The sequence below is a fragment of the Silene latifolia genome, chromosome X (assembly GCF_048544455.1).
Source record: "Silene latifolia isolate original U9 population chromosome X, ASM4854445v1, whole genome shotgun sequence".
In the NCBI taxonomy this organism is placed as follows: domain Eukaryota; kingdom Viridiplantae; phylum Streptophyta; class Magnoliopsida; order Caryophyllales; family Caryophyllaceae; genus Silene; species Silene latifolia.
In genome coordinates this window covers 23,647,434-23,661,858 of record NC_133537.1, presented here as the reverse complement: position 1 = coordinate 23,661,858, position 14,425 = coordinate 23,647,434, and the positions used below count along the sequence as shown (strand labels likewise).

The following is a 14,425-nucleotide window of genomic DNA, read 5'->3' as shown; positions in this document are numbered from 1 at the left end:
CGATGTAAAGACAAGTGAAATCCGACCTTCCAAGCTCCGGGATTTGTTAACAATGTGATTAAGGTGATGAACGTAGTTTGCTTTCTCTTCTCACAGTGATTTAGGTTTTAGAAAAGTGATTAGAATGAATGACGGAAAGATTATATACCTTAATTGCATAATTAACAAAACCCGAGAAAACAACCCCCGTAAACCGGCTACTCGATCGAGTAGCCGTGGTACTCGATCGAGTACCCCCCTACTCGATCGAGTATCATAGTTACTCGATCGAGTACCCAACAGGTCAGAAACTATTTTATTTTGCAAAACTCCCTTACTCGACAGAGTAAGGCCTACTCGATAGAGTACCCCAAGACTCATAAATACGGAGTATTACATCCTCCTCCACTCCCGGTCTTAGCCGAGGCGGTCAGATTTGCGCTTCCCAACTGCTATTGTGAACATGTTAGCGTATCGGTCGTTTCCCCGTTACTCCCGGCTTTGGCCGAGGCAATCGAGGTTACGGCTCGACAGCGTTCGTATCTATAGACATATTGATCGCTTCCTCTGCCACTCCCGGATTGGCCGGGGCAACTAGATTTGCGTTCTCAACTGTACTTATACGTTCTTAAGCATGTTGGTCGCTTTCACGAGTATCAACTGCATTTGTAGTGACTGCCCGGCTGGCGTTTACTAAGCATGTTGGTCGCTTTCGCGAGTATCAACTGCCATTGTAGTGACTGCCCGGCTTTGGCCGTGGCGTCTACTAGTGACTGCCCGGCTTTGGCCTTGGCGTCTACCTTGGTACGACTACGGAGGGGACTCTTCATTTTGATGGAAAACTTGGATCACTCTTCATTAGATATAATCACGCGTTGGGGTGCCCACAACGGTCTCGGACACCTCCGCCGCTATATGAAATATTTCCCAAGGTTATCTGTGTTCCAGTGGCTCATTAGAGGAACACCCTCCATGTCTGTCAGCCGGTATGTCCCCGGCCTCATTTCTTCAACTACCTTGTAGGGTCCTTCCCATTTGGCCGTCATTTTACCATGGATGTTTCCTTTGTTTGTTGTGGCCGACTTTCTTAGGACTAGATCTCCTACTCTTAAGTCCCTTTTGTGGACCCTACGGTTGTATGCTCTTCTCATTCGGTTTTGATATACTGCCAAGTTGAGCCGTGCCGTATCTCGACTTTCTTCGACCAGGTCTAGGGAGGCTCTCAGGCCTTCCTCATTTTCGACTGGGTCAAAGGTTTGCGTTCTAAATGTCGGCCGCTTTGCTTTAATTGGCGGGACGGCCTCGGACCCATAGACTAGGTGGAATGGATCTGCCACTGTTTCTTTTTTACGTGGTTCGAAGTGACCACAGGGACGCCGGTAGTTCATCACCCCATCTTCCCTTTAGATCTTCAACCTTCTTTTTCAACCCGTTCAATATTGTTTTATTAGCCGCCTCACTTTGCCGTTGCTCGAGGGTGGCGGACAAAGGAGTATGCGAATTTGATACCGAGTTCTTCCAACCAATTCATCACCATGTCACTCCAAAACTCTCGGTCGTGGTCAAATACCATGACTTGGGGTAACCCAAAACGAGTTATGATGTTCTCCCAAATCACCTTTCTTACGGCCGCCGTGGTCTTGGCAGGTACCGCGATAGCCTCGACCCATTTGGTGAAGTAGTCAACGGCGACGATCAGGTACTTCCTTCCTCCGGAGGCCGTCGGAAATGGTCCTAGTAAATCCATCGCCCATTGTGCAAATGGTAGGGGACTAAGTACCGGTTGCAGGTCTCGGGAAGGTGCATGTATTACCGGAGCATGCATCTGACAATTCTTGCACTTCTTGGTTTTGGCCCTGGAATCTTTCAGCATGGTAGGCCAGAAGTAGCCGGCTCGGAGAGCTTTGTGGGCTAGCGTTCTCGCCCCCATGTGATGTCCGCAGATGCCTTCGTGAATCTCTGTCAGTATAAGATCCGCGTCGGCTGGGCCGACACATTTCAAGAGTGGTCTTATCACGGACCTTCTGTATAATTCTCCTTCGAACACCAAGTACCTGGCGGCGATCCTTCTTATCTTCTGAGAGAGACTGCGGTCCTCCGGTAACTCTTTTGTCAGCTTGTATTTCATTATCGGAGTCATCCACGTCGTCTCGGCTGATGTCGCCCACCATGCCGATGGTCTCGGTGATGCTTTTAGCATTCACGATATCCACCAAGACGGTTCGACCGACATTCTTGATGCTTGAACTGGCAAGTTTTGAGAGAGCGTCGGCTCGGTTGTTCTCAGACCTGGGGATGCACTGTATTTGGAAAGATTTCAATTTTGCGGTGTCAGCTTTTACCCTTTCCAGGTACCTTACCATCCTATCGTCTCGAGCCTCATACTCTCCTCGGATTTGATTAGTTACTAAGAGCGAGTCTGTCTTCAACACAATGTGTTCCGCCCCTAAGCACTCTAGCTAACTCGACTCCGATTATCACCGCCTCATATTCGGATTCTTTATTTGAGGACGAGAAGGTAAACTTCAAGGCGTACTCAAACTCGTCTCCGTTAGGGCTGGTGATAAGGATGCTTGGCTCTGAGTGTTCGCCGTGGAGGACCCGTCGGTATACACTTCCCACACGGGATGTGATTCTTCTTGATATGTGCACTCGGCCCAGGAAGTCTGCAAGTGCTTGCCCTTTATCGAAGGTCTCGGCTTGTCTTTGAATGCCAAAGCCGGAGAGCTCCACTGCCCATTTGATAAGTCTGCCGGATTTTTCGAATTTTTCTAATGCTTTCTCCAATGGCTGGTCGGTTAAGACCGTCACGGGATGCGCATCGAAGTAGGGTTTCAGTTTCCTTGCGGCAACGACGACGGCGAGGGTCGCCTTTTGATTAGCGGGTAATTTCTTTTCGGCCGGCCATGTATGGGCGATAAAGTAAATTGGGTGTTGCTGCTTATTTTCTTCCCGACGATTACGGCACCGACCGTGGCCGAGGTAACGCTAAGTATAGATATAACGTCTCCCCAGGCGTCGGCACGGACGGGTCGGAAGTGTTAGAAGGTGGGCTTTCACCGCTTGAAACCCGTGCTCTGTTCCTCCCCCAACTAAAGTCTTTATTCCCTTTCAAACTTTAAAGAAAGGAGTGCTCTTGTCGGCCGACCGAGAGATGAAGCGGGCGAGGGCCGCCATCCTTCCGGTCAAGATCATAACCTCTTTTCGATTTCTCGGCTCCGGCAGTCTAGTATTGCTTGGACTTTCTCGGATTGGCATCAATTCCCCGGCGCGCCGACAAGCACGCCGAGGAACTTGCCGGCCCGGACACCGAAGTTGCATTTCATTGGGTTGAGCTTCATCTTATATTTCCTTAGTGAACAAAATGTCTCGCTCAAATCGGCCAAGTGCTCGCTGTCAGACTTGCTTTTTACAATAGCATCGTCGACGTAAGCCTCGATGTTTCGCCCTTTTTGATCTTGAAACACTTTGTCCACCAGCCTAGTGTAAGTTGCGCCAGCGTTCTTCAAACCGAACGGCATCATTTTATACATGTATGTGCCGTTACCGGTGATGAATGCGCACTTAGGCATGTCTTCTTCGGCCATAAACACCGATGATACCCGAGAAGGCGTCTAGCAGGCTTAGCATGGTGTAGCCTCGCTGTTTGCGTCAATTAAACTATCTATTCGAGGCAAGGGATAACAATCTTTAGGGCACGCTTTATTAAGATTGGTAAAATCAACACACATCCTCCACACCCCTGACGATTTCCTCACCATTACAACATTGGCTAGCCACTCAGGGTAAGTACAAGGCATGATAAAGCTCGCCGCTAATAGTTTGTCTACTTCAGCTTTGATGGCCTCATCCTTCTCGGCCGAGGAGTTCCTCATCTTCGCTGACGGGCGGCGGTGGAGAGTACGTTCGACTTGTGAACGATCACCTCCCGCTCACGCCCGCATCTCGGCGGCCGAGTATGCGAAGACATCTTTGTTCTTCCTCGGCAGGTCTAGGAGATCGGCTCGAATTTTGGCTCCCGTGCCGACACCGACAAGCGATTCACGGTGCGCCCGGGTCAATTTCCACTTCCTCGGTCTCGGCTCCTTCGACCATGCCGACGTTGGTGTTCATCGGATCACCCTCCCGTCGTAAGGATGGGCTCTTCCCCTTCTCCGATTTCTTCGCCACTTTGAGGGATTACATGTTGCACCCCCGGCGAGATACTTGGACATTGACTATTTCGTCTCTTTCGTCCTTTGAGACGAGCTTTTGTGCTTCCCCCGGTCCGAGACGTACATCAAGGTCGGGGCCGGATGGACATCACTGCATCGGCCTCGCTCAAAGTGACTCGGCCTATGAGAACATTGTAGGCGGACGAACCATCAATAACCACGAACTCGGACAAAACATTTTTGGCCGCATCTGCGCTTGTTTGAACATCACCTCGATTTGATTTACCCTAGGGGTACCAGTGTGCCCCCCAGAAGAAGGCGTATAGCGGGTTAGCGCAGGGCTCGGTCTCCAATCTTGATCGAGATTAAGAAAGCACTCCCGAACATGATGTTCGTGTAGGCGCTGTGTCAATCGTGGCACCTTTTGACCAAGTGGTTGGCTATGTCTAGGTGGACTACGAGCGGGTCGGTCATTGTGGGGGCGACGACTCCTTCGTAGTCCTTCTTTCCGATGGTTATATCGGGGATTGTGGAAGCGGGGATTCTGTTTTGGGCACAAAGTTGATGGCTTGGTATAGCTCATTCAGTGCCGTTTGTGCCCATTAGTGACCCACCGTTCTCGTTCCCGATGACAACCTGGATCACTCCCATCCGCTGGAATACTGATTTTCTATTCACCCCGTCGGAGCTTGTTTCTGGGCCTCCAGCTACATACTTGCTGAGGGCCCCCTTTCGGATCAGCTCTTCGATGGCGTTCCTCAGATGCCGACAGTTGTCGGTCTTATGGCCGGTCTGGCCGTGGTACTCGCAAAACTGGCTTGTGTCGCCGTCCCCCCTCGCCTTGGGGGGCCTTGCCCACTTCTGCCCTTCATTCTTGCTTAGGGTAAAGACCTCGGTTGGAGATTTGACCAGGGGGGAGAGACTACTGTACCGCTTCTGGGTGTATGGTCCCGAACTCCCCCCAGCGCTCGCCGAGTTTTGTTTCCTATTAAATCTCTCACGCCGTGACCTATTCACGTCACGGCGACCTTCATCAATGTTGTCCTGGCGGCTCTTCCTCTCTGGGTGCCTAGCTTCACTGTGGCCTACTCAGGTTTTGTGATAGTCCTCCACCTTTACGGCTCGGTCGGCCATCTTTCTGGCGGTGTCTAGGTTGAGGTCTTCACACTTGATCAGCTCGTTTTTGAACTCGCCTTTCGGGAGGCCTTTCATCAGTGCGAAGGCCGCCAGTTCGGTGTTCAGCTCTCGGATCTGCTGAACCTTTGCGTCGAATCTCTTCACGTAGCTTTGGAGAGACTCGTCCTCCCCCTGTCGGATAGTGAGGAGATCTGATGTTTCCACGGCCCTTCTCTTGTTGTAAGCATACTGGGTTATGAAATTATCCCTTAGGTCGGCATAACAGTATACCGAGCCATTAGGTAGCCCCTTGTACCAACTCTGGGCCATCCCATGCAGGATCGTTGGGAAGACTCGGCACCATACCTCATCAGGCTGCTCCCATACCGACATGTACGACTCGAAAGCCTCGGCATGGTCGGTTGGGTCGCTATCCCCTTTGTATGATAGGGGCGGCAGCTTCAGTTTAGTCGGCACAGAGACTTCGAGGACATAGGCACTGAGGGGCTGTTTGACACGCGGCGATCGGCTCCTCGCAACCTTAGTCCGGCTTCTCTCCATCTGGCGGGAATGGCTTCTTGTTGTCCGACTTTGGAGAGTCGGACTTCTTTCATTTCTTCGGGGGTGGCCTCGTTGTTGCCGCGGCGACGCGCTGTCCTCCCGCGAGTGGGGAAGGACTTAGGTGCCACCGGCACCACGGGCTCTGCTGCGTCCTAGCATGGCCAGCTCCTTGTATCGCTCCGGACAAGTTGTTCGGAGTCACTTTATGGGCCCTGGTCACCAGTGGGTGAGCCGCGTCACCGTCGTCATGACGACAGGGTGACCGGCGTACTACCCATCGAGTCCAGGAATAGCTTCGGTTTGCATTGCATCGACCACATGTCCCATGACATGACTTGGCCAGTGGCGGCGGCGTTCTGATCTTTTGGCATCCCGTACGCCGGTTCTATGACTCGGCCGGGGGGACTCGCCGATCTCGAAATTAGGGAACGTGTCATCCTGGAAGAATGCAGTTCCTTCACTCATAGTTTCTTGTTGCTTTGACATCTTCTTAGCTTGCTGAGTGGGTTTTGTTTTTGTTTGTTTTTTGTTTTTTTTTTTTTGTAAGGGAGGTGACTAACGTTTAGTATCTGTTCCCACAGACGGCGCCAATTGTTCCGGGTGTAATTCCGGAGCAGGATTATGACCACTTAAGCTTGTAGAATGACGTCGTTGGCTTGTCTCTTCCTTTCGCTCTCTCCTGTAAAGATGAACAAACTGAGGGCTCGGCTTGGTACCGAGCGTACTCACTCCGACGCTCAAGTCAGTAAACTTAAAGAGATAAGTTGTGTGTTAACTTGGCAAAGTATATTGTAGAGAGATAAGGGAGTTTTATACCAGATTAAGGTGATTTTCGGATCGTTTTGGGATCCTTTTCTCAACGAGAGAAGTGGAGTATTTATAGACTTTCACCTTTTGTCACGTAGTGGCCAAGTGGCCAAGTGGCTAGCAGGTGGAAAGACTGTCTTACCCTCGGCCGAGGGACCCATGGCGGCCGGCGGTCCGTTGACTCCATGCCGAGGGGACTGGATGTGAGTACGCGGATATGCCTCTCGGCGGCTAGTTCGGGACCGAGACCCAGTGACAGACAGCCGGCTTTGTCGGTTAAGTCATTAATATGTTGACTTGCTGTCATTTATCTTTGACCTTGCTCAATGTGTTGACTCGGTCAGCGGGTGCAGAATATGCCCCATCAATTAATTATTAATATTGTCAACCAATCACATATCGCCACATATAGGTCATGAGTTGGGTCAATTTGCTCCACCAAAGGTCACAAATTGACCACCAAAGGTCACAAATTGACCTCTTCTCTCCAAAGGTCACCATAATTTTTTTTGTTAATTGATGATTAGTGTGACCAAGCAAGGTCATGACCTACCAATTAACCTTACTTGGGGATGGTCTTAAGAGAATAAAAATTCTCTTAGTTTTCCCGCTTAAAAGACTTCTTCTTAGTTGGGCCTATTTTTCTTGATACTGCTAACATTACAAGATTTGATGGATTGTAAATTGTGGATCTTATACGTAGCCCACTTTTTTCTATCTCATATATCAAAATAAAAGTTTTAATAGCCCACAATTTTGGACTCTACATGTCATATTACAAGTTAGATGAGTGAACTTGATTTCTTATAAATATAAATTTATATTATATTTATATGTTACCTCTTTTGTAAGAAATCATCATTTATTTATTATGTAATTTTTTTTTTAGCAATATGGACTATTTTTTTTAAGGATGTAAAACCAATTATGTATTTTTTTATTAGAAATAAAAAAGTGAAAATATTATTTTAATAATTCGTAAATCGTCTTTTTAGATGCGCGGAATATTGTTTTTACCGCTTTTTATTTTAAGGTTAATACGCGTTTTAAAAAGATTATACAACTAACATAATAATTGTACTATTAATGCCATAAATTAGTTGTATGCAACAGTATAAAATATTGTGTTATTTTTAATAGTAATAAAATAACTTAACTTAAAATGTCTTCTTATGGTAGTAAACTTTTTTTTCTACCTCTTATTAATATTATATTTAATAAATTACAACATTAAATTAAAAGTACACTTCATTTATGCAAATAATTTAATTGACAATGTCTCTTTATAAAAGAAATCTAAAAAGTACGTTGCTATAACACGGGAACTACACCAGTAGTAACATTAACACGGGTCAAGCAACATCCAATTTGGATAAATACGACAAAGTTTTTACTAGTCAATATACTCCGTCTTATTTTACTTATTTAGAGTTTAAACGAATATGATCGGCTTAAACAAATTTTTGTAACCGAACAAAATTGACAAAAGAAGACTTGGAAAACCTTTTTTTAACAACTTTTGAGTTTTGTCCTTTAACCAAATGTTGATGTTTGTTGGCTTTATTAACAAGTTACACTGCGCATATCTCGTTAATACGTCGTTGATCTGAGAGATACGGTGAGGGAAGGAACTCTTGTTATCATTTCAACCTTCCCAGATAAATTCGTCTCTCTCAATTATCTACTTTTTTAATCACTTAATTAATTCAATTTATTTAACCCTAATTTAAACCTCGGCAATTCTAATCCCCAATTTGATTCCCCTGATTAATCCAGATTCATGTTAGAATCTATATCTTTTACTATTTGTTAATCTCAGAAATCAGATCAATTTAAATTTATAATTGCCGTATTATCAATTCGTCATTATTGGAAATCAATTGTATTAAACCTAGAGTTAATGCTGTCTTCTTCTCCAGGTATGATTTCAATCTAAATCTCAATTCATTATCGTTGATCTGTGTTATTAATGCTCTCTTTATCCCTTGATAAATCGTAATTTATTTCATACTCCGTCAGTGTCGGTCAATAGTTATCCATTTCCTTTTTAGAGTCAACTTTAGCATCAGATATTGGATCAATTTAAAAAAAAAACAGCTTTGAGCTAATTTTCTTGGCTAAATGCAAGGAGATTTTAGAGAATTAGAGAATTATGAGTTGAAAAATTAGAGATTTTAAAGGAATAGAGGCACTTTTAAATGCATCAGAGTGATACAGAGTATTACACAAAAAGACGAATCTGAAATCGGGTTTTGTGGTGGGGTTTTTGAGACGAATGTTATTTGTTATGTAGAATATCATGTCTAGAACGTGAATAATTTGGATGAGAATTTAGATTTTAAGGCGCCAGGGTGAAATGAAGGCGTGTGCCTCATGCGTGTGAGACACACTGTTTTTGCCAGCAAATTTGTATTTTTGAAATAAGATAGTGTATGGCAATCTATGTTACTTCGACACTTCATATGCCGAGTCAGACACTTGGGTACACACCCTGTCAAATCCTTCGAGCCGAGTAGGAGTAACATAGATGGCAATACTCTTTTTGCATTTTAAAGAGTGCGGACATGGGAAATGGGGATAAAGAGGCAAAGTGAAGGGAAAGAGTTATAGATTTAGACAAGGGTGCAACAAGGCGCACCTGAGGCACCCTGAGCGCATCTAACTGATCTTTAAGCTTGGGTATGTGATTTAAACTGATGATGAGAAATGAAGACATGGTGAGTTTTAATGGTTAGGAAGGTGAATAAGAATATGGATCTGTGAAAGCTTCCTACGAAAGCCAAAACCGTAAAAGTCTCGCTCAACCAGGTATTTTGAGGAAACCATACAAGAAAAGTAAATGGGTGTTCTGGTATTCTTTTTTAAGAGCCCTAAGCTAATTCATGAGCACAATTTGTGAAAGTGGAAATGTAGAGACTGGCTGATAGTGTTCATTTTGCGAGCAAGGCAAATCTCATTATTCGATGATTCAGTGAATCAATGAAGTATGAACTACACTACACATTGTTTTTCTTACTCAAATGCAATTACAGAGGCTTACTGTCTATACTTGAATGAACATAGGCCTTTGTTTTTCTTGTCTGGCAATCATTTCAGACCGCAACCTTTGTATTGCTAGTTATGACTTATAATTATGAAAAAAAAAACCAATGGTAAAGTCAGAGAGCTTTGAGAAAAGTATTCAAATATAAACTTGAATTATGGGATGGAGGGGATATAGTATATTTTGTATAGAGGCTCTAGCATATGTGGTTTAGTGTTGATATTATAGTTTCAGGAGTACGAAGATATGTCTGATTGACAACAAAATTCCATCTCTTGACAAAAATGTTGTACCTCTAGGAGAGATGGAGAAGATTTCCAGCTTTGAAGTCGAAAGCCCCCCTCCCGATGAAAAGGGGATGGACAATCAGGAAATTCCGCTTTTACGCCGCAATGAAGAAGAACAAAAGGAAGAAGATAGGGAAGAGCCAGCTTACAAGGAAAGTGAGAAGGTCCACATGGTAGATTTAAACAACTCCACATACAATCACCCTTCATTATACGATGTTGAAACGCCACCATTTTCATGGAAGAAACTGTGGTTTTTCACAGGACCTGGGCTTCTAATGAGCATAGGTTTCTTAGATCCAGGAAACTTGGAGGGAGACTTACAAGCTGGGGCTATAGCTGGCTACTCTCTGTTGTGGCTGCTGATGTGGGCCACAGCTATGGGCTTGCTTATCCAGCTTCTCTCAGCCCGGCTTGGTGTTGCTACGGGTCGTCACTTGGCAGAGCATTGCCGGGATGAGTACCCGAATTGGGCCAGGTTGTTGTTGTGGGTCATGGCTGAGCTTGCCCTAATTGGGTCAGATATTCAGGAGGTTATTGGAAGTGCTATAGCTATCAATATTTTGAGCCGTGGGGTTTTGCCTCTTTGGTCTGGGGTTCTCATCACAGCCCTTGACTGGTACTTCCTTTTTCTAGTCATACTTCTATGTTTTTATATTATTCAAATAAAGCAAATTTCCGAGTTAATCCTACTTGATGTAAAGTTGTAAACAGGTTATGATGATTGAGCCAGCTGATATTGTTTGTCTAGTCCCGTTTAGCTGTTTGATTTTCTTTGTAGTTGGTATAATTTTCATTCAAAATGTTTACTAAGGTATTGTATGGTATATACAGATGGTATTTATGGATGTCTGTTTTTTTCAGATGAGATAATTCTAGTATTATTTGGGAATTGTGGTGTCAGTTAATATCTAATTATTTACAGAAATTCACATCTTGGAGTTTTTCTTAGTTGCGTGTTTGATCATAACTAATTCTTTGATGGCGTGTGTATTACTTTTGTTTGGTGGATAGAATCACAGCAGTGGTCGTTGTTAGGCTTGCCGTATATGGTTGTTGTGTATAAAGTATTTGATTCTCTATGATGTATAAAGTAGAAAAGAAAGATAAGTGTTGAAAATTGGAATACCTCCACTATCTGGCACCCAGGTTAAAGCATGTGTATCACTAGATGTGAGGTGCAAAATGTCTTACTTTATTTGTCAGTACCATATTTATCGTCAGCGTAAAATATAGCAACAAGACCCCTCCTCTCAAATCAAGAAAAGAAAAGGCCGGACTACGGATCTTGTTGGTTGGGTTACATGATGAAGAAAATTTTTTTTATATGAAAAATGTTGTGACTTCATTGACGTCCTGATGAAAACGAAAATTCATTGCTATTGCAATGATAAAGTCGAACAGTCTCTTGGTTAGTTTATGCCAGGAGGTGCATACATTCGATTCCCCTTACTCTTGCTGGAGCGGGATCCTTTTTGGAGGCATTTTCTTTAAGAAGCACTTTGAAACTCTGATGAGAGTCTTCCATTCATTTGAGAATATAAATAAAATGAAATGATCTCTACTTGATTGTTGATAGTACGAGTAAAATACTGTACCAAACCATTGGCCGTATGCTGTCTAGCTGTCAAAATATTATGAACAGTACACATAAAATTAAGAAGACATTTCATATGTAGTTTAGTCATGATAGCTTCTTGATGAACAATGACCTAAAGTGGCTAAGTATATGGTTTAGGTTGCTGAGTACTGACCGAGGTGTTTTTTGTGGTTCTCGTGCAGTTTCCTGTTTCTATTTCTTGAAAATTATGGTGTGAGGAAACTGGAAGCAGTTTTTGCAGTCTTTATCGCAACAATGGCTCTTTCTTTTGCTTGGATGGTTGATGACACAAAGCCGAGTGGTTCCGAGCTCCTTGTTGGTGAGTCCCCTCATACCTTTCTTCCCTTGAAAACAGACATCATGCCAGTCACAAAGAGTTTGAACGTTTGCTTATTATTCCTCAGGGGTTGTGGTTCCAAAATTGAGTTCAAAAACAATACAGCAAGCCGTGGGAGTTGTGGGGTGCATAATCATGCCTCATAACGTGTTCTTACATTCTGCCTTGGTACAGTCAAGAGATATTGACCACAAAAAGCGAGGTCAAGTTCAAGAGGCTCTTAATTACTACTCGATTGAGTCGACGTTTGCCCTAGTTGTCTCTTTCATCATTAATCTCTTTGTGACTACTGTTTTTGCAAAATCATTTTATGGAACACCAGAAGCTAACAGTATAGGACTCGCTAATGCTGGGCATTACCTTCAAGAGAAGTACGGGGGAGGTTTGTTCCCAATTTTGTACATATGGGGCATTGGTTTGTTGGCTGCTGGTCAAAGCAGTACTTTAACTGGTACTTATGCCGGACAATTCATTATGGGAGGTTTCCTGAACCTCAGGGTGAAGAAATGGATAAGGTCACTAATCACACGAAGTTGTGCAATTATCCCAACTATTATTGTTGCCCTCCTCTTTGATACGTCGGATGATATGCTAGACTCACTTAATGAATGGCTAAATGTTCTTCAGTCTATCCAGATTCCCTTCGCTCTCATTCCCCTCCTGTACTTGGTCTCCAAGGAAGAGATTATGGGTGATTTCAAAATTGGCCCTGTACTCAAGGTATGCTAACTTCATCGACTGTGCAGTCTGCTTGTTTCTGGAATTTTTGTTTGTCATTTCTAAGGGCTACAGAATGAAGGGTGAACAAATTTCTATGACCTATTTATTTGATTGGACAATGAACTTGGTCAAATTAACTCTTCTTCCATTTGTTGATCTAAATTTTTTCATTAGCATAGTCATTAGTCTTCACTCTTCATATGTCCTTTCCTGCATCCATCTAGCTTACTATTTGTAGCATCTTTTATAAAACCAGACTTTTCACTAAGTCTGCTATCAATATTTGATTTAAGTATAAAGAATCACACGTCAAAAAATCTTGGATCTATGTTTATCATATCCTTACCCTAAGCAGTTAACATGGATTTCAGTATGAACTATATAGTTCTCTCCATACCATATTCATGAAGCAATATGGGTGATATAGACTGAGGACTTTCATGAACTGGTTGTCAAGTGGGTGTAATTCCTAAGTGCATAACATGTAATATAAGGGATGGAGAAATCAAGAAGTATGTATTGTTCAATATCAGTTTCTCAGGAGTAAAGGGAGCGAAAGGACAATTTCGATAATGACGAATTTTAAACGCGTCATGAACATCACCATTCAATTGTTACCAGCCTAAGCTAGCTGACATTTGCAATTTTGCACTAATAGTATTGGGCAGTACCTGTCATTGCAGGAATATTCTGTTGGAAAACTTAATTTTTGACCAAAGCCTAATCAGAAACCTTTTTTTTTTTGTATGCAGACACTGGCATGGCTTGTAGCTGGCCTTGTGATTGTGATAAACGGATATCTGATGGTGGAATTCTTCTCCGGGGAAGCAAGAGGGATAGTATTTGGCTCCATAGTTTGTGTTTTCACAGTGGCGTACGTCCTTTTTGTTTTATACCTCATCTCGAGGAGCATTACCTTGCCATCATGGATGAGGTTGAGTGACCAGAAGACTTCCCTGACTTTGATCAAATAAACTGGTCTATATTGATGAACATTAGTTTATCAGACAAGGCTGAAAATTTATGTTAACAACCAACATCTCAAGGAATTGCTTAGAACTTGACCCATACGCTTGCCTATGTTCTTCTGAGGAAGCCCAAATTTGTACAAAATCCACAGCATGCAGTCACTTATTTATCTTCTTTGTGCCATATGTAACTAGAAAGTTTTGTAGCATTTATAGGTACACTCGCTCCCTAATTTAGAACAGGGAGTTTAATTAGTGCCTTCTGCTGAGATTGCTGTTTCTCGGCTGAAAATGTACAATACCATCAATTTTCCAGCTAAATGTACTGAATAATGGCAACATTTGTTGCTTATGCATAACTTTGTTAGCCATAGAATATAGCAGGACTGCAAGAGGAATCGAGACCTAGGTGATGACATGTACCAACAATCTTCTCGTCAGCTATACATGTAACTTAAATGTAGCATTGCTCTGGTTTTCGAGTGCTTATTTGCGGAATGCTGAAAAATCCGTCATATTTTCGGTATGAGACTTAGCTTGTTTTGTTTTGAAACTGACTCCATTATTTATTAGGATAAGGGTATTGTATGTATAGTGTATACCTAGCTCTCCTGCGACTCTGCGAGTATCTGTAATTTTTCATTAGTTCATTAGTTAGTACTAGTGATTACGGAGTACTAATTAGTAGGATCCGTTTTGTACAATGTTATGTTTTACCTGGTTTAAGAACGACCTACTACGTGATTAAGACAATTGTTGCTTCCATAGCTACTGCACATTTGAAGATGCAATCTCCATGCAAATCAAAGTCAAAGCTGTTGCAACGTCTTGATCTTACAATGTGCATTTACTC

At 43.4% G+C, this 14,425-nt stretch overlaps 1 protein-coding gene across 3 annotated transcripts; it reads left to right on the top strand.

Annotated features, from left to right (window-relative positions):
- Positions 1–8,209: 8,209 nt before the first annotated feature.
- LOC141623145 (metal transporter Nramp3-like) lies at positions 8,210–14,001 on the top strand. Of its 3 annotated transcripts, XM_074439214.1 has the most exons (6): positions 8,210–8,536; positions 9,960–10,120; positions 10,212–10,566; positions 11,730–11,866; positions 11,952–12,604; positions 13,357–13,951. In XM_074439214.1, exons 3-6 carry the CDS (start codon positions 10,226–10,228, stop codon positions 13,576–13,578), a joined length of 1,353 nt encoding a protein of 450 aa, XP_074295315.1. In that variant the 5' UTR covers positions 8,210–8,536; positions 9,960–10,120; positions 10,212–10,225; the 3' UTR covers positions 13,579–13,951. The 3 variants fall into 3 exon arrangements, with proteins under 3 accessions (XP_074295315.1, XP_074295313.1, XP_074295314.1); XM_074439212.1 differs by having other exon boundaries at positions 9,960–10,566; positions 13,357–14,001; XM_074439213.1 differs by having other exon boundaries at positions 9,889–10,566; positions 13,357–14,001.
- Positions 14,002–14,425: the final 424 nt, after the last annotated feature.

What these genes read in the sequence shown, in the direction of transcription:
- LOC141623145 (XM_074439212.1), top strand. An exon ending in TGGTTCCGAGCTCCTTGTTG is followed by an intron (nt 11,867 to 11,951) that starts GTGAGTCCCCTC and finishes ATTATTCCTCAG; the next exon opens with GGGTTGTGGTTCCAAAATTG. An exon ending in AAATTGGCCCTGTACTCAAG is followed by an intron (nt 12,605 to 13,356) that starts GTATGCTAACTT and finishes TTTTGTATGCAG; the next exon opens with ACACTGGCATGGCTTGTAGC.